Raw genomic sequence first — 27132 nt, forward strand, 5'->3', positions numbered from 1 at the left:
AACTATAAACATCTCAGCTGAAATGAAGTGACTTGTTTACAAGTTAGGCAATGCAGTGGGATGGGAAGAGAGGCACAAGTCATTCTCTAGAGTCAAACTGTTGCAGCCACTGGAATGAGATGTGTGTGTGGCTGTGTGTTTTGGGCTTGTTTAAAGTGCTTTAGCCACAGGAGGTGGAGGTTCACAGCCTCTCCAAACAGGACCCCTGTCATTTCAACAGATGGGTCTGCTGGATGTCATCCTGTCCTCCAACTCCTCATCTGGACCACACACACATAGCCACACTGACACACACACAGGTCATCGCTTTTCCTGGTGCAGGAGACCTCCTCTCTCCTCCAGACCACATCTTGAACTTGGAAAGTAACTCCGAGGACCCTGTCATTGGCCTGCCTCCTGCATTTAAGACAGATGACTTTCAAGAAATTTAAAACCCTCTCCTTTAACTCTCCCAAAAACCTCGGACAATAAAGATAGATGAATCCAGAAACCCATGGAACAAAGTGCTAGCAGATAGACACTCAGGTTTGGAGGAACAGGCAGAGGAGTCACTCAGGCTTCAGCTCCAGAGCCAAACCCTGTTTGGGTAGGATGTCAGAAACACCCAGTTCTCTGTGGCTCCCTCTCCAGTAAACCAGACACTCTGAAGCCTGGTTCTCACCACAGGGCCAAACGGGCCAAACCAGATCTTACTTGTTATCTTTAGATCTATTTGCACAGATGGTGGACCTCATATGACTTTAATCAAACACCCTCCCCCAGTGTCTAGGTTCAATGAAAAAACTGCATTTTGAGCATTTAATAAAGTTTGATGAAATACTTCTGGTTTAATTATTAAGGAGCTGAAGCAATGGGCATTTTGAAAGGGACATATTGAAAAATACAATGTTTTCATGTGATTTATTTATTTTTTTTTATTGTTTTTTTAATTATTTAAAACAGGTCTCAGGACAAAAAAAAAATCTATCACACTCCATGGAGCTATGTGGATAGATTTGTATATGAATGAAGTCACAACTATATATTCAACACCTTTAGTCAGACCTCCAGAACCACCAGAACCATCCTGAGACCATGGCATGATACACATACACAATACACAGATATGTGAGACATACATGAACCTGTTACAAAAGGTCACAAAATGCCCCTTTTATGGACCACCATGGTGCCTAATTTTTGAAATCATTTTTTTTTTTTTTAATCCAGCAATAGTAGGCCTTTTTAGTATTTAGATGACCAACACAATAATGATAGCCTACAGCTGGAAAAAGCTGGTAGATGATTAACTGGTTTATATAATTGTTGCCCCAACCCCAAAAAAGCATTCTTGAACCTCTTATACTCTTATGCTTTACTAGAAACCAGATAACTGTTGAACCATTAAATTAAAAGCAATAAATCAATAAATATGGAGCAAAATATCAAACCAACCATTATAAACTGTAGGTGAGAGGATTTTTATTTAAACTTTCAGCTATTTTTTTTTTTTAAAACTTCAATCAGCCATTGGCCACTGTCAGCGCCAACTGTTGTTGTTTGACTGACGTTAGTTTATCACTGCTGGCTGTAAATCAAATTGCCCCCTGGGATAACAAAGATACCTTGAACTGTAAACCAGCTTAGTTTAAAAAATGTCATATCTGTGTGAATTCACAGTAGAATCAGCCTGCTTAAACTCCGCACCCACACAGCAGAAACAATCTTCTTTGTTCCCTTCAAGCGAATACTCCTTTTACTTCTTCCTGTCTTTTGATGTCGTTTTACGGTAAGATTAATTGATTTTAGCTCATGCTGTCTTTAATTTCACCCCCTTTATTTATCTTTCATTTTTAAAGTTCCTGACACTGGGCCCAGAAAGAGTAGGATGAGTGTCATGAGAACATATCACTGCCTGTACATGTCCTTTAATGAGTATTTATTTTTCAGTTCTCATTTTCAGACAAGGGTTAACTCAGTAGATAACAATCAGAAAGTGTATCACTGTCAGACATGTTTATTCATGTCTCTATTCAGAGAATAAAGGAAGCAAGTGGAGAAAATCCCCGAGAGTATATTGTCTTCCGCTACATGCTCCTGCAGTGGCATGACAGTGACGACCTCACATTTATGACTAATCTTAATCTGTACAAACAAAATGTAGGAAAAAGACCAAATAATCACTAAACACAATAAAGTATGATGATATTTAAAGATATGTGTATAGCAATTTTGAGTTTTCTTGATAGAAAAGAAAGAGTCTTATCTTTTTAAACCCAAATCCCACAATCATTTTACAATATGTTCATGGAAAAAAAACAAATATGATTCTAGTAGACCTTTCAGTATCTACTACAAATACACAACCAGTGATACTCACTGATTTATTTCTATTCAGAATAATTTTAACCTTTCAATATCCACTTTTCCTATTCCAAAATGGGGCTATAGCTTAAATTGTGTTTCAGCAACAAGTAAAACACATGACGGAGATGATGTTCCCTTTCAAATGAAGTCTAATGCGTAAATTTTGGTCTTATTTTTCTTCTGTTATAAGCCTAACCTTAAAAATGGATCCCTGGGGACTGTCATATCAGTACTGGGACTCTTGTATGTTTTGTCTGTCTGGTGTGTCATTTCCTGTTTTATTTTGTTAATCCTCCTCTTGTGTCATGTCTGGTGTCTTTGCTTCCTCTCCCTGATTGTTTCACCTGTGTTGATTACCTGTCTCCGCCCTGATTTGTTCCACCTGTGTCTCATTGTCTTCCCTCCCTTCTGTGTATATAAGCCCTGTGTTTTCCCCTGTCCTGTGCCAGTTCGTATTCCTTCCTTGTGTTGTGTATACTTACCAGCGATTCTCTGAACCTGTTCGTCTGCCTGTCTGTTCGTTCCTGACCCGGTTTGTTCCCCGACTTCTGAGCCTGCCTGATCCCTGCCTGTACCTCTGCCTGATTCTGCCTCACTGGTTTTCGACTTTTGCCTGGACTCACGGTTAGTGCTTTGCTTTATCCCCATGTACCGTTGCCTGTTTTCTGGATCCTCCGTGTATGACCTGGTCTGTCCCCTGACTCTCCTCTGTTTCCTCCTAGTCGGGTTACCCTCGTGTGTTCCCGACCTGGGCAGAGAGTTTCCCTTGCTGGTCTCGGGCGCCGTGACGAATTCACACAGTCTGACCTGCGAAGACTCCTTAACGAAACCTTTTTGTGAACTGTTAATTTTGTCCGTGTTTAATAAACACTCCTTAACTTTATTCCTGTCTGTTGGTTGTGCATTTGGGTCCAAGACTTGTGTCACTGGTTCTAACAGGGACCTGGTGGACATTAACCTATAAAGACCCAGTGCTACTTTTATAGCAGTTCCCAAATTATTATTATTTTTTTTTTATATCTAACCTTTCTTAAGTTATTTATCCCCACTTATTACAATATTATCCTCTGTATTTTGCTTCTTTCTTTTTCTTTTTTTTTTTTTTTTTTTTTTTACTGTAAATCAAGTTATTTTCCTATATTTAATTTCATATATTTAATTCAGATGTTCATGAAATCTCAGAGTAAATTTGAAGGTTATTATATAAAAACAGAAAAAAACTGAAGAAAAAGTGACTTTTTCAACAAAACTGAACATAAACCAAGTGTGTCCATCCACTGTCAATTGTCAAACTCCATGGGTTTTACTGGTGAATCAATGTTGTAAAAGATGACTGTGTTTCCACGTTCACTATGGAGCCTCTGAATGTCCAAATGGGTCATATCTGATGACCATGAAAAGATGACAAACTGCATTTTACACCAATCATTTACATGTATTGATATGATTAATGGATCAGAAGTTATTGAACATTACAGAACAGTAGATGGTTTTGGTCGCCAGTGGGGGTTTGGGTCTTTATGGGTTAAGACACTAATAATCACACAGGGAAGACATATAATGATATATATTTACACTATTCTCAACCCATGTATGTGAAGTATAAGAAAGTACCCAAAAAATAAGTGTAATAAAACATAAGAGTTTTTTTTTTTCCCGCAAAGTACCATACCTGAATCTCTCTTTCCATGTCACCATTAGCTTCTTTTTCTCCCATTGTCAACCTCTCGCTCCACGTTGATAAGGTGTGACTACTTCTGTTTTAGCTGAGCCACCCCCTCACCAACCTTTCACTTTGTCTTTCGTCTCGTAACACTCTCTCCTCCGTGGCTTTGCATGCCTGTTGTACAGATACTTGCTTTGAGTGGATGGCAGATTTATTAGGCAGCACATCTGGTCCTCGCCTTATAAAAATGCCATGTTAGTAACATTCAGAAACTATTGGTTCTTTCAAGTTGCTCTAAAGGTATGATGGCTGAAGCTCTTTTTATTACACAAATCAGCTTTAAGCCAACTGTCTCATTAAAATGATTTACTATACTCTTTCATGTCTGGACAACATATAGGTTAAATGGAGATTTTGACATAAGGTGACAGTCATGTTAATCTGTTGTATGTTATCACCCCGAATCCCAAATCCCCAGGTAACCTTATCTTGTTTTCCTATTGTAGTCAAAACATTTTAAAATGAATGTGAGTAGCCTCAGTTGATCTCAAACAGAAACTCTATGACAGTTTTGTTGAAAAAGGCCATCTGTGAGATCATCTATTTCCTAATTTCACTCTCTTGAGAATCGCTACTCTTTCATTTTCTCCCAGATCTGGCTTGGAAGAAAATAAACTTTGAAAGGGGAAAAAAGAAATGGGAAAAAAAAGGGGGGGAGAAACTATTTATGAGAACCAGCATTGTCCACCACTCATAAATGCAGTCAGCCATTGGATTTCACTGACCTGTTTTATAATGGTGACCAAGCATAGCTAATGGCTCAGGAAGACCGATCATTTATGAGAATATTCTTGTGCCAAGACAGAAAGAAAGAATCAAGGGCAGAAAAAGACAGTAGGCATCCAGGCATCTATAACCTGTGTAATGTTTAACTGAGGTGCATTCAGCCAAGAGGCACAAAGTTGCTTCATACATCAGAGTAAAACCTACTGCATAGGAGATGATTGCAGCTTCAGCTCTGGTACTTCAACCCGCAACCACAGTTTGGTCGAGGAAGGATAGACAGACGTGGAGAGGACGAAGGGAAGACAGGAGGGGTAGTAGTAGAAGGAGAAGGTGGAGGACTCTAATTGGAATCATATGTCCATCTTTAACTGGAGACCCAGACCTCAGCCTGCCTTCCTCACAGGACACACATTAACAAATCCACCATACATGGACACATATGCACACCAGCCTCTTGTTTGCATCCTGCCGGGTTTAATCCCCCCAGATACTCAAAATTAAGGTTTTCACATGGTGCTGCATCACTAATCAAACACAAACCGGCCTTTTATAGCACTCTGGGCCTGGCCTCGGGAGTCACAGAGGTGGTGATGAGGAACTGAGAACTGAACAAAGAGGTACAAAGGCAGATGAAGAGTACAGTTTATGAGCGTTACAACCTATCTGACAGTTGAAGATAGATGGATAGATAGATGGATAGATAGATAGATGGATAGATGGATAGATGGATAGATAGATAGATAGATGGATAGATAGATAGATAGATAGATGGATGGATGGACGGATGGAGCATGACAAACAGTAAAAATAGAATATAAGAATCAAAATACAATACAAGAGCAATCACACTATACATAACAAACAAGTATAAAAAGATAACTGGTAGAAAATCTGGACAATCAAACAGTAAGGTGCAACAAAAAACTGTAATGTGCAAAGTAAAATGGAATTTTTCTTTCAGATGGAGGTGTGTATAGTGGAATTATGTTTATGACCAGTATTGGCCATCCTTAAATTTTCACTGTTTGATCAACTTAACTTAAGGGAAGTTCCAACCTTTTTCCAACTGACTGATGGTTTTAGATCATCTTAGCTGCACAGCTTTGCTTTTTAAAGTATTAACAACAATTTAGTAGAACGGCATTTACTTCGTGCAGTGTTTGGGAATCAAGTTCTAATTAAGATGCATGAACTCTGTCTGCAATGTGAAACAGCATGTTCAAGTAAGTTCAACAAAATTAATGACTAAAAACAATAAACGTAACAGTTTGATACTTGGCGGAAATCTTTCAATTAGTGAAAATCATGTGGTACATATAATACATCCTCCTACATAAACAAACCAGGTCTAATGAGTCCCAAAGCGAAACGTAGGAGTGTTTGTGCAAGACTAATTGCACAAAATAGTGGATGTGGTCATCTGACAAAAAACAATACGGAGAATGTTAAAATGTATGTATTGCATTTCAGCTGCAGTGCCCCGGTGAGTCTAGGCACAAAATCAAGCGTTAGCGTTAAACTAATATTGTGGATTGTGCATTTAATAACCTCATCAGACCTGCTCGTTCCATCCTGTCAGTTCTACATCAAAATATGACAATTGGGAGTAAACCCATCTGATTTTTAACCCCTTTTTCTGGTGAGGTCAGGCTGGGTTCACGGTGAACATATGCAGTTGCCCTGTGTTTTTATTAGTCCACATGGTCTCATATAACTCCACTTCTTAATTAAGATGCCCTAAACTACAACTAGTGTTAAATACAAGTCAGTCATTTCACTTATCCTGCTGTGACCCAGAGCTGAATAAATAGGTAAAAAAAAAAAAAAAAAAAAGCATGTGTAGCAGAAGGCTAAAATCAGGAGTGCTGTTGTAATAGCCTGGGTCTCTAATTCTGGATGAACATGACTATGGACCTTCCTACTGCAGCACTGAGGACTCTCACTGACCCCGTCCGACACAGCAGTTTACTAGAGCTGAGAGGGCTCCATTAGGAAAACTCAAATACTGCTTTGGACATTTCTGAGGATTACTGGCTGATTAGTGAACGCAAACAACCAAACAAGTGGGGTCACAGGTCTGTGATCTAAAAAGCCTGCTGTGTGAATGAATGTGGAGCTGTTACAAAGAACTTTTCAGTAATGCTCCAGTGGTCTGGCATTTTCTGGCAGGAGATTAAGTTCAAGCAGACTCAGAAAACTATTTTGGCAACTTGAAAAAATAACCCTCGTTGGCCTCATATTGTTAAAATTTATCCAGGGTCTTAGAGCAACTGTGGGAGAAACATTAATCCATTTTTGTTTTTTTTATTTGAACTGCTCTAGTTCACTAATTATTGTTCCACAGAAGAAAATATGGTTTTACAGCTCTCTAAATTATCTCATTATTGAGCTAATTTATTTTAACCTAAAGTCAAAGATCCCGCCCGTCAGGTATTGGAAAGCAATTATCTTGTTCCATTCATAAAACAATTTCATATCATGCTCATATGTGTTCAGATCCAAGCAGTGAAGGAATTATGGCCTGTAAGTTATGCAAGGACTCTGTCTGTCAGCTCCTATTAATGTTAGCTTGGAGAATTTGCCTCCAGCTGCCAGCTCCCAGGCTGAGGCTAGAGGCCTAGGAAATGTGTGATCTACATCTTTCAGCTTCCGCATTGTGAAGCCTTATTTTTTCCACAGGGCCAAAGTGTTTGACCACAATAGATATCGCTTTAATAATAGGGTAGCAGAACGAATGGCATTCTGATCTATGCTCGCCAAAAAAGTCCTGTTTGACTTTAACATTGACCAATAGGCCATTCCCACCTACTTGAAGCTGCCACTGTGTAATTTAAGAGAGGAATTTTGAAAACCTTAAATGTCAGTAACTGATGGTATCACCTTACTCACTGGTTAAAACAACTGTTCCAAGAGTAAAACTGACAACTTAAAAGCCAAAAATCCAGATGTTAGAGATCACCCTTTACAAAATAGAAAGCCATTTTCTCCCTAAAACTGTCTTTCTCATTGGAAAAATACTCTGCTTTTGGATACACTGGAAACTCTTCTTGTCACTGCCCTCAAAACTGTCAACGAGCTGTCTATTATACCCACACCAAAAATAATGGAATTTTTCAGGAATAGATTTGACAGGTATCTATACAAACGCACAGGAGTATTCAATCAGGGGTAATCTCACAACTGTTGGTGACGTCCATCTTGACGTTCACCAACCTGAAGTTATTTTCCTTGCAAAAAGTGGTCTATCATGTGTAATATAGGTAATGATCAAGCTGCCCCAAGAAACCAATGAAAGCAGCTAAAAGAGGACGACACGCCTTTCTCTGCAAGAGTATTCCATCTTCGATCATCCCTTTAAAGTCTGACTTGTAATCTTTTGAGCTGGAAAACTAATCAGTATATTTGTCCAGACAACTTGAAATAGTCATTATGCATCATTTGGTAAATGTGAGTAATCTGTTTCTGGTCATTAAAAAAAGATTTGTTGTCACCAGTCCTGCAGTTTGTCCTCTATTTTTTAGCTAAACACATCACATCCCCAATCAAATGCTCATCAAATAGTGATCACGTCTCTAAAACTGCTGCATCTGACTTCACAGACAATTGTTACATTTAGCATTTGTTTATATTGTTGTGACCATGAAAATAACAGTTCACCTTACTTTGACATTGCAGTGCTGTCTTAGCATTACCTCATCTCTGCAACCGCTGAAGATTTCTATTTCAGGTAATCTGAGCATAACTGTGCCAAGACATCAGTCACACCAATATCCCCAAACGTATATAAAGAAGTCAATCATAAAACAATGGTTACTCAACAGTATCAAATCACACATTTGCAGCATATCCCAAAATACAAGGTTTATGAGAACCTCTCATGTTTCCAAAGTAAAAAGAAACACCTCATAGCCTCCATGTGTCACTTCCTGCTCAGTAGCTAATTCCCATAAGGAAGACTGGAATTTCCAACTTAGCCAGGTGGTAAAGAATAAGAAGTCTATTAATAAAAAAAACAGGTCATAGGATTTGTAACTATTCAGGAACTCTCCATATGGGCCAAGTGGTAGCATTTCTGCTCTACTGCTCCTTTTTTAAGGAGTCTTCATTAATAGTCCTGGGCTGATGATTACTCACACTGGAAAAGTATGGGATCACTTTCCATAGGAATCATTTCTGTGTATACATAAGATGAAGTTTCTTGGCCTGAATATTTAGTTTTAGCAAAAAATACCTGCTTCACTTCTAGAGTTGCTAGTCTAGTCACGTAGTGGAAGGGAAGTTGTAGATGATTGACATTTGGCTTGAAAACCTTGCCAGGACAGTCACAAATTGTGTTGTTTTCCAGTGCTTTGGTTCAGTTCTTTTCTGTGCATGCAATCTGCGGGCCAACAGTATCACATGTAGTTCAGTTTGGATGTGGTTCAGCCAGTGTGAGAGAACCTCCGGTGCACATATTACTTCCAATGTGTCTCAGGAACAGTCAGTATTGTTATGTGCTGGAGTATTCCTTCATGTGGTATTTAAATACAGCAGGAAACAAAGAAACACAGAGAACCATGGTCTTTTATGTAACCCCAGGGAGCGGATGTTTCCTGTCTTTCTTTTCATGCTAAGAAGAATCCACCTGAGCGTGACACTAAAGTGGCCCTGACACGGCGGTTTCCAGTCACCCAGGTTCACTTCATTAAATGGGCCGCCGGGGAGCATTTTCAGACTTCAGAGAGGAAGGACTGGATAAGATGTTACAAAGGGGAGACTCACTAAGGAGCATGCATGAGAGAGACAGACTCACTACTCTCATATTACCAACAAGCTAAGTCCCTCTGTCATCCACGTCTGTGTTTGTATAAACAGTTGTAGCTGAAGGATTCTCTCAATCCAGTTTGGTATTTCCTAGTTTTAATCAACACAAGACGAAAGCTGGTGTTGAAGTTGTGAGATGAAAACTATTGCCACACACTGGCTGGAAATTAAAGGAGGCTATAAAGTACAGTTTTATTAAAACTGTCTATGAGTGAGTGGCTTCAGCCTGAGGAACACAAGGTTTCACTGCTGCATCCCTGTGGCTCTCGACAATTCAATGATTTTCTTTGTCCTGCTTATTTAAGTGTGTTTAGAGCAACATCCACAAGTATGAAAAGACATAAAATGAACACAGTATGGGCTAAATGTGAATATGCAAATGATTGAAATCACATTTTTATGGAATTGATTACTATATATAGTTTCAATTGTATTATTAAACGTTATATATCATGGAACATTACATTTAACAAAATGTTTAACAAAATGTATTATTTATGCATCAACAAACATTATTGGGAATTGACACCCCCCCCAGCCACAACACTGAATGGATGTTTTGGAGAAATTATTCTGAAATCAGTGTTAATAGTTTTACTTAGGTGTGTGTAATGGTACGTGTGTTTGCATCACCGTGTCAGTACATTTTAGTTTAGTGTGTAATTTCCTTTCAGTATACTGTGGAGGCCAAATTACTGTCTGAAGTCTCTTCATGTCCACTAGCTCCTGAAAAGAAAATTTTCCACCTGGAGTGTTTTGGCAGTGCATTAGTTGCTGTTTATCAGTATAGTTAGCCTTGAAAGTTGTACAAACACTGCTCCAGTATCATTAACCATGCACAATGTGCTAATTCATACAGGCACGTTTTAAACAACCTTCCTGAATCTGAGAATCTGTTCAGGCTCTGTGACTCAATCAGTACTGAGCCCCTGGTTGTTTTTGTCCAGTAACATATGGAAAGCCATTTTATTTCTGCATTGACGCTACCTACTGAACTGTTGTGTGTTGTTCACCTCTGCATGTGTCCATACTGCCAACATGTTACTGCTATGGAGCTTCTACTACCAGTCCACCAACTTTCAATATGATCTAATTGTGCCCTAAATGATTTGTAAGACAACTGAGGAGTTCAAGCTGTCACAACATTCACTCAAACAGTCAGACAACACACTCTTCTATCTAAATACTGTATATCTGTGACATATTTAAATAGAGGAGACAGTAAGGCAACAGTAAATGTTGTCAGGATTGCTGTGCTCATAGTAAGGACCAATAAGAGAAAGGCAGTGTAAACTCTTAATTATAAAGTGTTAATTATACTGGCTCATTTAAGTAAGTTATGAATATGTTCTGCTGTCTTTGGGGATTTTACTTTTGTATTTGAAAGAAAACAGATTACTTCTTTTTGACAATATGCAGAATTTGAGAACTGGAAGAATAATGTGACAATTTGGAATTTTTTTTCTCTACTGTATCAGTAATGTACCAATCAGTGGGTTCATGACCACAAATCAAATACTGAGTACTGAGGATAGGCCTAAGCATTCATTTTATGTACTGTTACACCCCTACTTCAAGGGGTCATATTTTGCTAAACCCACTTTTATTAGTCTTTGGTACTTTTATTTGTGTATTTGGACCCTAATTGTTCAAAACTTTGAATTTGAACCCTCCAGGTGCTGCAAAGCTATCTTTATATTTATTTTGGCAAAAATCAAGTGGATTTCTACAACCTGTTTCTATTCTTTCTTAACTTGTTGCATCTGTACTAGTTACATTCTGACACTTGCACATATAATGTCAAGACTTCCAATGAACATTTCTCAGAGTACACCATAATTGTTTGTCAGCAACAGTTATTGTAGTCCACAATGAAAATGTGTCCAAACATGGAGCCGATTACCTAAAATGTTCAGTTGTTGGCTGTATTAACGAACACAAGTGGTTGAATGGGACAGAGAAGCACGGTCAACAACCTGGAGGGGGCGGGGCATGAAGTGGCTCATGTGCATTTAAAGGGCCAGCCCTCAAAACGACCTTTCTGATGTCATTACTCAGAAATAGGGTTGAAGATGGACCTGTGGAGTTGAATTAATGAAGAATTCAGACCCAAGCATAGCATTTACAATTTATGTAGACCACAGGGAAATGTTTCGAAATGTATAATTCCATTAAAAAAAGCAAAATATCACTCCATTAATACCACTAATGAGGAATGGCACATATAACTTGTATTCACCTTGTGTTCATTTCATTGCGGCTTCTTGTAATGAAGCATCAACCACTGCTATTCTGCTTTGTTTCAGGTATTCTGTTTCATTTAAGACCTGACAGCGGGAAGAAACACATTTCGACTCATGTGTTGAGGTTGCTTAAAATGTGATTAAAAGCTGGTAATAATTTTTCTCAATGTAGCATGCATAACGCCTAAGCAAAGGTTTCCAACAGCTGCAAGACACATTTATAAAAGTTAAGCCTTCATATCAGTATGCATTAACGGTTTGTGTGATCCATGTGAATCATGACATAAGATCTGAATTACTGATTGATTGTTTTTTAGTAAAAGTCTCCTGGGAAGCTGCTATTATGCTAATTGTCACAAAGAGAAAGCATGTGTGACGCCAAACAGCACTGATAAATGACATACGCTGAAGCCTCTTTCATTTTTGTCTCTGCCACTGAAAACAATACTTTCCTGTATGGTGTCGAACTCCCAGTCATGTGTGGATAGATAGATTTCACTTCAGCTATTTGTGTCTGTTCTACCCTTTCAGACAAGGACGCCCTGCCTCAAAGAGGACAGAGAAACACACACATATCAGTCCACAACGACCATAACACAATACTTGACAAATGGACATCTTTCACGCCTGAGCCACAATAAACTCATTGTTTATCTGTTTTGGTCACACACGCACACGCACACACACACACACACACACACACACACACACACACACACACACACACACACACACACACACACACACACACCTCCTATTCTCTCTGTGCTCTGAAACCTGTTGGCCTGCCAGCACTGGAAAACTTGGAAAAGATCATCTGCTGGAGTTCATCATGCCTTGAATATCCGTTTGGCAGCTCGTACAATTGGAGAACAATCAAGACACTATTTCATAACCTTTCCAGTGAACAGTGGGATGCATTATCTCACTTATAATCATGTGAATGAATGTGTACATGCAATTTAAGGATCGAGTGTTGTCCCCGTTTCTATGGTTTCTGTGTGTGACATAAACAGACAAGGAAGATTCAGATCTCACACTCAGCAAACTGGAATTTTTAAGTTAAGTCCCTTGATGTGAATTATCCCCTTTTGTGTCTAATGTGGTAATTAGCAAAAGATCTCAATCCAAAGCTGTAGATTTTCACTAAAGTTTAAGTTTAACATAGAACATAACGTGATGCGCACTTTTAATACCCCTCGGCCAAATATGGTATAAGATTCTGTTGAAAGTTACTGCTCTATTATTTAGATTAGATTGTCTTTGAGTAAAACTTATTACGTATGTATTTATGTTTGAAAGTACTCAGATATTATAACTGCACAAGGCCATTTGACCTTGAAAAAGTAGGTCAAGGTCACCTATTTTCAACTGGCTTCTGCTCCATTCCAAGATGCAGCCACAGTATAAATTTGTTGCAGATATAGCAATGTGTTCTTCAGATAATGTGATTATGTCGTTGAATGGACAGACAGACAGACAGACAGATGGACGGATGAGGTAAAAATCAAACCAGAGAAATGAACTGGTCTGTCACTTTATCTGTCAGGATGGCCAGTAAAATTAGATGCTGTCCAAGATATATTTTTTTTGCTATGGTCTCATCTGTAGTGAATTACTCAATAGGTTTAAAGGTTCAATTAATATCACACAGAAACATTAGAAAAAACATTTCTATTACCCCATGTGGTATTAATCCATGTGTTTTCAGGATACTTGAATGTGAACCGCCAGTCGTCCAATAAAAATAAGATCTGTGGCTTATCCTAACTAATGAGGACATTATCTTTGTCTAATTTTTTTTATACAAGCGCTTTCTGCACTACTCTCCAACACAATACTGAGCCAAATCCAAGCACTGAAACACTGACAACTCTATTAAGCTCTTTGCAGGATGAGGAATTCAAGCTCACCAGATGTGAGCAGATTGATTGTGACAGCCTCCTTTAGGTTGTATGAATCTCATTTTCATACAGCACCGCACTTGTGCTCAAAAGTGTAAATAGTGGTTACCTGTGAGTCGGGCTCCATGTAAGGACTTGTCTTGCCGTCTTCACTGACTGTCGGTGACCACACTCTATCTCCTGATCCTGACCTGAAAGACAATACCCACGAAAAAACAGTCAGATCAATATCTGCAGTGAAAAAAATTAAAATTACATTATGAAATTTACATCTACAAACTATATTTTACAAAATATGAATGACATGAACCTGACATTTCTTAAAACAGGTGCAATATCCTGCCTCAGTTTTCTCATTTACACATGTGCATTATAATTTACAGAATACAAATCATAGTGGATATACAAATACACAAAACATTCAGTAACAGGCAGAACATTGGGAACATTTCACTTAATTTCTTAAAACATTCCAGGTAGGTTCCAGGTTTTTTACAGTAAAACAAAGAGGACAAATGTGGAGTTGTCATTATTTGTATGTTATTATGATAGTATTTTACTGGTCTGACCCACTTGAGACCAATGTAGGGCTTTATATGGCCCCTAAACTAAAATGATTGTTAGTATCTTCAGTGTAAATTTTTGCATTTCACAAATTTATCCCACAGGTCGGACTGGACGCTCTGACGGGCTGATTTTGGCACCTAGGCCATATGTTTGACACCCTTGGTGTAAGGTCTAATTACTGCTCAAAAAAAGTGAAAGTAAACAGTATATTTACTTTAATCTCATTCAATTTACTTTAATCTGGGAAAGAGAACAACTCCGATGTCACATCATATCCCATTAACTGCAACTCCGTGTATTCCAGACCACTTTTAGGAAAGACTTATTACACTTGTTGAATCCCTTTCGGGTGAGTGAATGTATATGTGTGCACATGAGAGTGTGGATTTATCCATTTTGGCAGGTTTTCTCATTAGGAATGGGATGAAGATACGTTCCAGCCTCCTCCCTCTAGTCGACAGATAAACTCATCATCACATAGTAATTCCACTGTATGAGCTGTCTTGTTTTTGGAAAAGCACAATCCATTTTGGGCCATGGATTATAGTGATAACTAAATTACTGGTATCTGAGGCCTTCTTTCCTCTGCTTCTCAGATTGCCTGTAATGGACTCTAGTTGCATTTACCTACGCAAAAAAACGAAAGAGCATGAATTACAGACCAGCAGCAGTGATAAAATACATGACTTTCAGCTTTACTGTTTAGATAAGCCTACTGTGTTCACATAAGATGGAGAGGACATAATTCACCTCCATAGAAGGAACCTCTTTGGTAATACTAAAATGTGTGAAGTATCTCTCAGTGCAGTGAAAACATTGTGATTCATCACTCAGAGCAACATTTGGTTCGTCTGCATAGCTGTAGCACCGTTAATGTATAGCTGGAGTATTAAAAACTTCTGTATTGTTCCCTTCATGGGGCTGGGAGGTTTTAGTTGCCATGGTGTTGGCTGCTAAATATAAAAGCATCCAACTTCTAAAAGGGTAACGGCAGGACTTCGAGCAGAGTAACTAAAGGACAATGTCTGTCTGAGTGTGTGCACTTCCTTCACACAGCCTTTCTATTCATTCACACCTCCATCCAGAGGGACATAGAAACCATTGACTGCTACACCGTGCACATAATCGTCAACCCCACGGGGGGAGAGTTGACGTCCAAAGAGGTGAGGTCATCCGGCCGCAGCTGGTACAGCGTTGGCTGAGCTGAGGCAATGCTTCAGATATGAACCACGGAGGTGTTGCTATCAAGGACGCTCTTATGAGGCGCCAAGTGTCTGTCGAATAAGCAACAGCTCCTGCGTAGGATGACCATTAACCACCCCCCACCCCCTCCCTCTCCTCTGCCAATTCCTCCATGGTCCCCGAACAGAAAGCCTTCATATTTGACTGTTTGGTTTCGATGGTTACTGCACAAACATCACATTGAAAAGAGTGAAAGTTCAGTGTGAAGTCCCTGATTTGAACTGACATTTTGGACGTGCACGACAGAAACATGGAATTTACTGTCCAAAAATAATGGAGATGTGGACACACAGGCCTGAGTGGAAACTGTGAAAGACACACCATCCTGGAATGTACAGTGTTGCACTTATTATACGTCAGTCTGAATAGGAATGACACTTTCACACTTGCAATACATAAAAAAAAAATTCCAGTTGCAAAATGACTTTTTGCACAGTTGGTTGTTATTTCAGTTATGAGGCATCATGGTCACAACGGGATGTGATCTCATGCTGTTAAAGTATTAAGTAATTGGAATGACCTGGATTAGTATTTCTTCCAAAAAGCACACTGTTTTAAAAGTATTTCAAATGAAACCCAAATGAACAAGTAAAGGAAGAAGAAAAGTGAACGCCATCTAATAGAAAAACCCCATTGGCTTTTAAATGAGACAACCAACGTGATGCTTAAAGCATGTATGGGATTACAACTGCTGTTTTTCATTTCGTAAGACATTAAAATGAACTTATTTCACCCCTATATATTTCTTTCTGTTCTTACTATCTTTCATTTCTCAATCTATCTCTCTTTCTCATCAAAGTAAGAATCAACCCAGACAAAGTAAAATCCATAAAAAGCCTTTAAGCTTCAAAATGCAATGTGAAATTTGATGACGTATTTACCAGATTGTTGTGATTAGCAGGGGCTGAGGAAATGAGAGGCTTTCTAATAAACTGTAACGGCAGAATGACTGGCTTTATCTTTACTTTTCTGCCTGCTCCTCTTGCCTGAAAGCAGTGCCAAACGGTGGTCAGGGACAAATGAGTATTTAATACAGATTCACAGTGATAAACAGGATAAGGGTGAATAATCCTGGGCTCATTCCAACAGGTTCATTTTTTAATCCCACTCACAAGCTCCACTCCAGATCCCTCTGTATACATCAGCGTTGACCAAGATAAATTGCAAATGAAAAGTACAAGTGAAATTTTAAAAAAAAGAAGTTGGAAGGGGGAAAGACAACATGTGATTGCATGATTACACTGAGTAAAGGTGTATAGCTACTTCTTGAATGACCACAAACAGATTTTCTTTGTAAATAAATAAAGAAAAAAAAGTGGAAAAAGCCAGAGATAACCTGAGGACAGAAATGTCATGATTCTCAAAGAGATGAAAGCAAAAATCTATAAAACAACCAGCACTACTAAGGGTATTTGCAAATTCAGTAACTTCAGAAATAAAGCTCAAGTGAAACCATACAACAGATGAGTTAATATTAACCATGATAGAAGTTATAATTTTACGAATGATAGAATAATAACCATATCACAGGACATCCCATGGGTGTAAGTGTGTGAAATGTGAAGCGATAAATGAATAACATTAAATTCTTTATTAAACCCAAACTTAAGAGCGAAAGCTTAACTGTAACACAGTTATATACAGTTTATATTGTTGATAGCAAAATTCCGGGTTATGATATGGTGCCAAAATAATGCCTTGTAGACTATTTGATCATAATATGAGAATTACTGTGTTAAGAGAAAACAGATATGTGATAATTGTAAAAAAAAAAAACATCTTCTTGAAGAAGAAATTGTACAAAGCAGAATCCAACCTCGTAACCAATAAAACCTGTACACTTTTGCAAACCATGACTTAAATAGGTTTCATATCAGCCTTACTACATACATATTTTAAGCAGTTTTCCCTCGATAAGTAACATGTGGCTGGTTTGAACAGTGAATATCATGAATCATTGACAGGAGAATTGTAGTTGAATCACAAGGCTAGTGAAGATTCACGTCCTTAATCAGTGGTTTGCAGAAATTTGGCAATCAATGCAAGACACAACCACCAAAAAACAATATGTATGACTGAAAACTGCGATATGGAGCTCAAGTAGAGGGGCTACGAGACAAAAGGAAGACATGGACTGATCTACTAATGTACCACAGGTACATATAATTTTGTGGGGACAAGGGACTCAAGTTCTTGTTTACAGTAGACTTTAAAAATAAGTTTAAGAAAATGAAACACAGATGACTGAATATAAATGGGTCAAAGCCAAAACAGAAAAGCACAATGCAAAAAGTAGTACAGAGAAAAGAAATTCTAAGGTCATCATGATGACTCTCCTCTTCTTTCCTTTGGTCATATTTTCCTTCGCCTGACCTCCCCCTGCCAGGTTTAATTTCCTGATTGAGGAGATCTGGTTTTTGGAGCAGTGGATGAGTTGACTTTGGCTGCATCGGATCACCATGTTCAAGGAGGAGCATGAGACAGGCGGCTGAAAACCAAGTGCCCTCAAATTAAGATGCGGCTGATCACGGAACATTTCAGGGTTCATTTCAAGTCCTGCCCTTGTTGCCGCGCTCCGTCAAACCCGTCTGAAGGGGGACGGAGCTGGTTTCCAGCCCTGCTCTACATCAGAAAGTGCTATTGGAGCTGTTCCTGTTATTTTGTAATGTGAGAAGAGGTTAAATGCTTTTTCCTCGGGGAGTAAAAGGAGACAAATGCCTTTTAAAGAGTAGTTCTGTGGGTCTTGTCAGTAGACCTGAGGGGGTCACTTGGAAAAATCTGCATCTGGGTGATGACAAGATCAATGCTAGAGGGAAGAGGGAGGGATATTTGTGGTCCCTGAGCCCTCCTTTTCTGCAACACAGCCCCCGTCATTCTCTACTGATGTTGCATTTATATCTACCACAAAAAAGAGACCTTGGGAGAGCGTGAGAGGAATGAGGAGATGAAGGAAGAGCAGGCGGTGGTGGTGGTAGCAGGAGGGCGTGAGTGTGCCTTTGGAGGTTTCTTTTTGTCTTTATCCCAGCTGGACTCCTGTGTTCCTTTGGTCCCAAGCAGCCTCGTGCATAATTCCTCAACAGTGAGTCACAGGTTGTGAAGTCAGAGTGGGACAGCGGGAGCAAATCCTCCACCAAAGAAGTCCGACTCTGTGTCCTTTCTCCACCGGTTTTTATGATCAAAACTGAATCCTCCATTCGTGTTTTGTTTCAGTTTTACTTTCCACGTGATCAGGGACATATCAGGGGTGTTGACTTTTTGTTAATTTTTTTCTCTCATGGTTCAGATATGATGGATAGCAGACGAACCACTGACCCTTGCCTTAACCCCGAGTATTACAAGTCTGACCTTAACCCTGGTCTTACATCAATTATCACGATGTGTCACTAACACCCGTCCATACATCACACGTCCACATATCAACAATTTGTTCTGGATTTTTGTCATAGCTGCTCTTGCAGCTGTAGCCATAATTTCTAACTGCAAACTGTCTCATTAACTTTTGATAGAATGACACACTAATATAGCACGTAAACGCTTCATACAGTTTTTCAAAACACTTTGTTCAGTGTCAATGAATGCAGAAGTATCTTCAAGATCCCTGACACTGGTAACATCACCGTTAGAAGTACCAAGTCGGTAGTAATCATTCTGGTCTTCTTAGGCCCTAAGACTTAGGGGGTTTGGTTTTTGATTGACAGGTTTGATTGACAGTTGTTTGTCTGCTGAGTTAGAGATTTTCAGAGATAACCGTTATCCCTCACAGACAGCTCTAGATATGGCAAAGAAATGGCTGCTCTAAAAGACTACCAAAGGATTTCATTACACCAGTTTTTCATGAAATTTACAGATTTATCATGTTGTTAAATTAGGATTGGCTAGATAAGTTTCCTTCATTGCCCTTCCCCAGTTGCATCTCGCTGTCAAAATATGGTCGCTACTGTCTCCAAAAAGTCAAAATGACAGCTAATATGCAAACTCAAAGCTTCAAAATGGTGGACCAAAAACCAGTTAGTGCTACGTCCAACTTCTTTTATACACTCTCTGCTTCTGAAACTACAACTTCCATCCAAACAAAACCAGTAAAGAACACTCAGTAACAGACAAAAAGCTGCTTGCTTCTTCAGAAACTCGATAACCTTTATCACGGTAAATACTAGACATTCTGTGAACAGTTTTCATAGGGATTTCTTTGTGTACTTCCAATAAAAACTGTGAGGAAGAAAGACTGATAAATCATCCTGACTATTGAGGATATTATTTCTGGAAAGACACTTTAAAATTAAAGACAAGGTAAAATTAAGACAAACATTTTATAATGTCAGTTGACAAATGTTCATTTGTTCTTGTATGGACTTTGATCTATTTTTCTTTTGATTTTCATGGTATGCAGAATTACAGACCAAGCATCATTTGCCACGTACCCTCTTTTTGCGAAGTTTTTCAATCTGTAGAAGGACAAGTCAAAGTAGTGCACATGGCCAATATTCTTTTCAATAGACTCATTTTTCATCTCATTCACCTTGCCATCCCAGCAGTGGAAACACATCCCAACAGCTGTCTGTCTTTCAGACCTCTGCAACCACATGGCATTCTCCAATGACATCCAGCAAAAAGAACTACAGGGAGGTGGAGGCAAGGTGGACAACATGGAAAAGAGAAAGGAAAGATGATATACAAAGAAGAAAGCAAATGAATTAGAAGTTGGAATCGGGTAGGGGATAAGTTAAGAGAAAAGGAGGAAGTTGATGACCATTAACCCTTTAAGTACCCAAGTTGCAATATTGCAACAAGCAACAAATGTAACAGATAGCTTTTTAAAATCTTGGCATCAAAATTGAATATTTTTTGGAAAAAAAAAAAAGTCTAGCACCTAAAGGGTTAAAAATGGAAAAAAACTAACAAGAACATCTCCAGAGTCAGAGAGGAGGGAAGACTGTTTCTCCCCCAGCTGTTTCTTGTATTCACTGACTGTATTTAGGCCTGAGGATATACAGGCTGAGCTGGGAGACAAGACATACTTGAATATGGGCTGTAAGTGTCTGCTCAGGTCCTCTCATTGCTGTGAACTTGGACGGTGTGTATGGAGGAGGTGGCAGCCATTTTAACTCCCCAGTAAGAAGATGTAGCTGTGTTTAGTCACTAATACCAGACGCAAACAGATATAAGCATGGGTGTTTCACCTCAGAGTGGAGCACTGACAAGGTCTGCATCAGTGGAGAAGCATGATGGAAAAACTGAAAGCTCTTAAAGTAGCGACCTCAGTTCAGTTTCTGTACTTTCTCACAGTCTTTTTTCATTTTTATGTCACTGATTTTTGGATAAATGTGACACTATAAATCCACTCCAAAACAGAATTTGGTAATGAGCGGAAAAACATATTAAATGCAGACGTTCCCTCAATGGCGATGAAAATGATTTGCATCATATACTAAAGCCTTTACAAGTATCACTTCTCAGTCCATCTGTTCAGTTAGGTCAGGAAACAGAACCTGCATCCAGATAACTTGGACTCTTATCTAAAACTCTGACCCATATTTTTGATCACTTTCATTGGAATAAAATGAGAATTGATGAGCAGGATGCAAATACCCATTCATACCTGGAGTATAGCAAGTGTTATAAAGTTTTCTATCATTAAACAATAAATGGGTGAAATAAAGAAAAGAAAACCAAAATCAAGCATTTTGGCTTTCAGGATAATAAACCTTTGTAATGCAGAAAAAACATTTTTCAAAGATTGAGTAAGAGAGGGTGTAAATTCTGACACACAATAAATTCTCAAGATGTTGACATTTGTTTGGGTTTTCTTTTAATGACAGTACATTTTGGGTTAAGGATATAAAATATGTTGTTTCTGCACAAACAACTGCAGCTGCCAGCTCTGTCCGTATCTCTCCATAACTTCCTGGGAAACCTAACCAGAAACCCCCCGATGCAGAATGCTCATAGAAAGCACTGTAATAGGAATTATGAAAAATGGGGGTTATGAAAGTAATAAATGCAGAGACAAACAAACATTCTTGTGTTGCACAAGACCTCAAGCTCAGAAGCATTCAGTGTACTGTAATTTTGGTTCCCAGTAGATGTGCAGACTCATATATTTGTCCATCAGCAGCTACACCAAATTACAGGTCTCCTGTTTCTTCCTCTCTGACTGTTTGGAGTAGTTTATTCTGCAGTCGTTTAATGAGGGCTGAGAACTGTTATAACTTTAAAATATTATTTTCTAGTGAGTCAGCATGGGTTTGTTAAAGTCACTCCCTTGGATCTGAATCAATACTTACAATTAAATAATTCTCATTAAATTGGATATGCAGAATAACAAGCAGGAATACTGAAAAATTGTTGAATTGGATGGGAAATGTGATGCTTATCTATTCACCCAGTGTGTATCTTTCCTGATTATGGTTCACTTACTTATTTTTGAGGCCCATGTTACAAATGGCATGTGTCTTATCCTGTTGGTACTTGTCAGTAAGTTCATGAATCTGAAATGTGCCCAGATGTCTGGGCTGATCGGACTCACTGACTCGCCCCATCTCTCTATTTGACTATCTACTTATCTATCTTTCTGAGAAAAAGAAAGCTGATGTTCACTGTGTTTGTGTGTAATTTCATTTGCAGTAATAGACACTGCAGATCTTGGCGTTAAAACAGCATTCTAGGCAGAGACAGGCCCCTGTGGATTTTTCAGTTGGTGTCTGTGATTCCCCTCTACTCTGCTCTACTTGGCTGCCCACTATCTTCATCTTGCCCTTTCTCAATCTCCCCCATTGATATCACTGTCACTGTGTCATTTTTTGCACTACTCTGCTTTCATTACACGACTGCACTGAGCTCAAAGAAACTTTTCTTGAAAGGCAGAAAGAAGCAACCTAAAAACAAAACAAAACAATTACAAGTAGATTATATACTGAAATGGTTTTGTCATGAAATATGTTTCAAGCAGTGTATGACTTTCATCACAATTTTGTTTTCAAATTTGTAAAACCCCAGTGATAGCCTAATTATCACTAATCCATTAGTCTTTCCATGCTTATGCACCTGAATCACTTCCCTCACAGTGAACAGCTTCAAACATGACTCCATCATAAACAGTCCTCTTGTTTACATTTCAAACCAAAATGTCACTCAGGCTTTTTCAAAAATTTTGTCGCAAATGAAAGAATGAATAAATGAATGAATAGACTTTATTTGCCATTTGCACAGATACATAGCAGTATAGGTACACTGGAATTCTTGTGCGTTTCCCTGAGTCACAGAGTTAGAAAAAGATAAAGATATGGCAAAAAAGACAGACACAAAACATAAACACAGCTAAAACAAAAAAAAAACAGTTATTGCACAGACAAGCACAAATACACATTTGTAAAATAGAGTATTATAAAAAAGGTAATAATAATAATAATAATAATAATAAGAGTACTGAGAGGTAACAACAAGTTATTGGCCATTTGAATTAAAATTACTGGGGGAAGTGCATTGTGGGGATGGGAATTCCACACAGCAGCAATTTCACTGTCTATTTGTGAGTGCTGAACCCAAATGTGGTCTTTACCTCCATTCACCTACTATACTCATTGTTTAAAGCAACCCTGGTCAATCAATCAAAGAAATTTTATTTATATAGCATCAAATAATAACAAAAGTTACCTCATGACACTTTACGTATAGAGCCGGTCGAAACCGGACTCTCAGGCCAGTTTTCTTCTGTAAATTGGTCCTGGTGGACTGCATCATTTTACATTGTAGCGACCTGTCCCGTTTTCTTGCCGAATCTGTGAGAAACCGCTCTCCCTTCCCACAATGCACGTTGTGACAAAATTTCCAAAAAGGCCCAACTTACGTTTGGTTTGTTATAGGGCTGTGCAATTAATCAAAATTCAATTACGATTTCGATTATTACACGCAACGATTACAAAAATTATGTAATCGAGAAAAAACGATTATTAATTTTGAGTTGTTTTAATTCACACGCACGCAAGCTCCCATGAGCTGCTCTGCCCCGCCCCCCTCTAAGCTACTGCTGCCGGCTAGTCGGCAGGTCCACCCCAAGAGGAAAGTTGTACCTCGCAGTCTGGAAAAATGGCAGGAGAATCACAGCAGAAGTGCTTGGTAAACAAAAAAGGCAAGTCCAATTCAACTGTATGGAATCACTTTGGATTTGATGAAGAAGACGTAGAGCAAAAACTCATCACGTGCAAAAACTGTTTGGTAGTTGTGTCCACACCGACCAGTTACACAACAAACCTTTGTAACCATCTAAAGTTTAACCACTGCCACCTTTATTATAATCTTATGAAAAACTAAAACACATAACAACAACTACAACTTCAGCTGCAATGCAATCTTCTGTCTCAGAATCTCTTTACGCTGCAACTCTCGTATTAACCTAACCTAACCCGTATAACCCTAACGTGTGTTTTCTAGATGGCTGTTGTATACAGAAGGCCTGAACTGAAACCTCACAGCACGCCACTGAATTTACTATGTTTCATACTGCATTGAACATACTTGAATTTAGAATTTGCCCTTTACGTGACTTTTATTTTAAATTGCTACAGTTCTATGGCAAGTCTATAGCAATTTAATTACAGTGCACTATTTGTTTACAAAAGGAAACATACTTGAATTTACAGTATACTTATTTGCATTCAAAGATTTTTTAGTTTCGTACAAAAGTGAACATACTTTGTTTTAGTGGTTAAAAGCTTTATTTATGTTTAAAGAGTATATTTTACATTGTTTTGCAAGAAAAAAATAAACGACTTTAAGGTTAACTAATAATCGTTTTTAATAATCGTGATTTCAATTATTGCTAAAATAATCGTGATTTTTTTTTTCTATAATCGAGCAGCCCTAGTTTGTTATGTAAACAATGTGTTTATGATGGAGTCATCGTCAAAGTTGTTCACTGTGAGGGAAGTGATTCAGGTACATAAGCACAGAGAGACTGATAGATTAGTGATAATTAGACTATCACTCGGGTTTTACAAATTTGAAAAAAAAATTGTGATGAAGTCATACACTGCTTTATACATATTTCTTTGACAAAACTATTTCAGTATATAATCTACTTGTAATTGTTCCTGTTTTGTTTTTAGGTTGCTTAAATTCTTTCTGCCCTTCAACAGAAGTTTCTTTGAGCTCAGTGCAGTCGTGTGTGCCTCTCTCTCAGACATACCTTACCCTCCTCTTATCCAGCAGCAGGGTAGTTAAGACTGTAATTATTCAACCAATATACAAAGGAAAGGTCGCATACCAATGACTTGCCTCACTCCACCTCTGTTGTGTTATTCTGTGACACTGGATCTCTGGATTTCACTGAAATAAAGCTGTTTGAGGATGTTAATCCAGTGACATAGTTTAAATTCTAAGATGTAACTAGCTTTACATACCTGCCTTGAAGGAAATAAGTTGAAATTTTGACATCAAGATTAAATTATTGTACAAAAACATGACAAGTACAGTAACTTGGGGGAAATTTAAGCTGAATTTGGGACCAAGTGGTTTAATGGGGGAGTTTCCTTTTTATGCGTGTGCAGCTGTAGAGCAGCTTCCATGGCCTTTGTGTTGAATACTGCTTGCTGTATCTTTAAAAAAATTTACTATCCTTATGTGGATAAACCGCTTAATGCTCAGCCATTCAGTTTGATATATGAAAGGATGGAGTAGGGATAATGGGGGGGGGGGGGTTTGCATGCTAGAGTAAGTATCATAAAAACAAAATATGAACCAGAAAAAGAGGGGAAAAAACTCCTTCTGTTTGAGCGTTTGTATGTGTGAACCTTATCTGAAGTGTCAGATCCTAGGTTGATTCACATTTCCACTGCATCTGCAAAGGAATTTGAAGTTCAAACCATTATGGGAGAGAGCCTGTGTTGTCTGCTGCCCTAAAAGGAGAGGGTTGAAGAACCAGTTGGCAGATGTCACTTGTAGCTGAGGCTAAAACCACACAGCGCTCTGCATTTATGAGGATGGGATTCAGAGGGTGCCAGATTCGTTCTCCACTTTCCAGTACTGTGGCAGCCATAAGAATCTATCTAATAGAAATGTGGGAAGCGACTGACATTTCAGTTTTTCCTTGGTTACCCCCCCCTTCCCCTCCCTCTTTGTCATTAATGGTTTAGACGGATGATTTCCGTTTTGCAATGCTGACAGAACCATGTTGCTCCTGTAGTCCACATAAGGCCAAATAATCCATTGTCACATACCAGTTCAGAAAATGATGCAGCCGTCTGACTGGAAGTCTATTTTCCAGACCATGAAACAGTAAAATGCTCAATATCGACCATTTGAAAAGGTCACCATTTGACTCAGTGTATGTCTAAGCCTCAGTGATTTAGACAGCGTTCTATAGGAGCACAGAGTAGATCATTTAAACTGTCATAAACCTGTCGGCTTTCCTTATGACTCAGCTGTGCCAAGCTGAACAGAAATATAAACAATATGTGTTCCTCGATGAGAGGCAGTAAATGACCCTGGTCATGAACAAATCTGTCAAGTTTTTCAACTGAATTCATTTCATGAGCCTCAAAGCAAAAGCCATAAGACACCTCAGCTGTGCGTCACAATAGCAACGAATGATCAGCAAGTGACTAATGTGCAACATTTCCTGAAATCCAATTTTTCTGACATCATACTTCCCATCAGTCATCTTTTATGGAAAATGTGCACAATGCCACTAGTTTTCATAGTGAGTAAAACATCTGTCGACAATTACAGTAATGGTATAGTAAACTACATTCTAATAACATACTTAGCTAAAGCATATGGTCGTCATATGTCATGTGTTGAGTACAAACATATACAGTGCACCTGCAATTGTGTTTGTTTGGCTTTGTGTAAAGTTCGTGACACACAATAATACATAAACATTAAAAAAAAGCTTGTCAATTACATTATATACTGTATATAGTATTTCCCTGGGGATCTGTTTTCTGAAAATGACAAATCATGTCCCAATCCACTATTTTCCTCAAAATCAAATATGTGTCTAAATGACTACTTTTACAACCAATTCCATGTCATTCCATATGTAACAGCTTCAACTGTGGGATGCAACACATCATTCAAAAAGCAAAAGTAGTGTACTATGAAATATGTCAACCAAATTTCTATGGATACATATATTTAAGTTTGACATATACTACTTACTGCCTCTGGTCATAATTGGTAAAGCAGAGGAAGATAGTATGCTTTTCCAAACAGAGCCTGTGCATTCCAAAACATTTCACAAATGCAGTTTTGTAAAGGTAAGTATAGTAAAAGGATTAGCAATGAGTTGTAGATTAACAGGTCCAGTAAACATTAACAAGTTTTCCATCATCTTAGGGTTGTTTCTAATGATCTATCCATAAAATGTTCAATCTAATTTTTCTTTTTACTTTCCATCACCTTCCAGGTTACAGTTTCACTAATGACGCAAACACCATTTTGCTTTAACTTCATCAGACAAGTTAGTCAGGAGAAAGGCATGGGTGAAGAAGGATCCTTTTATATTAGTATCAATAAAAAGGAGCAGAGTGTGGGTTTTCCCTTTTTCTTAATAGTGAAAGATGGGGCATTTGATTGA

General features: G+C 38.4%; 1 protein-coding gene across 1 annotated transcript in view; it reads right to left on the minus strand.

The window, feature by feature from the left end:
- pdlim4 (PDZ and LIM domain 4) overlaps nt 1–27132 on the minus strand; it is a 62859-nt gene that overhangs the window by 19511 nt on the left and 16216 nt on the right. The window contains exon 3 of the mRNA XM_030153352.1: nt 13858–13939. Within this exon, the coding sequence (XP_030009212.1) occupies nt 13858–13939 (82 nt within the window). The remainder of the gene's footprint in view (nt 1–13857; nt 13940–27132) is intronic.

This window comes from Sphaeramia orbicularis, chromosome 14, assembly GCF_902148855.1.
Source record: "Sphaeramia orbicularis chromosome 14, fSphaOr1.1, whole genome shotgun sequence".
NCBI lineage: Eukaryota > Metazoa > Chordata > Actinopteri > Kurtiformes > Apogonidae > Sphaeramia > Sphaeramia orbicularis.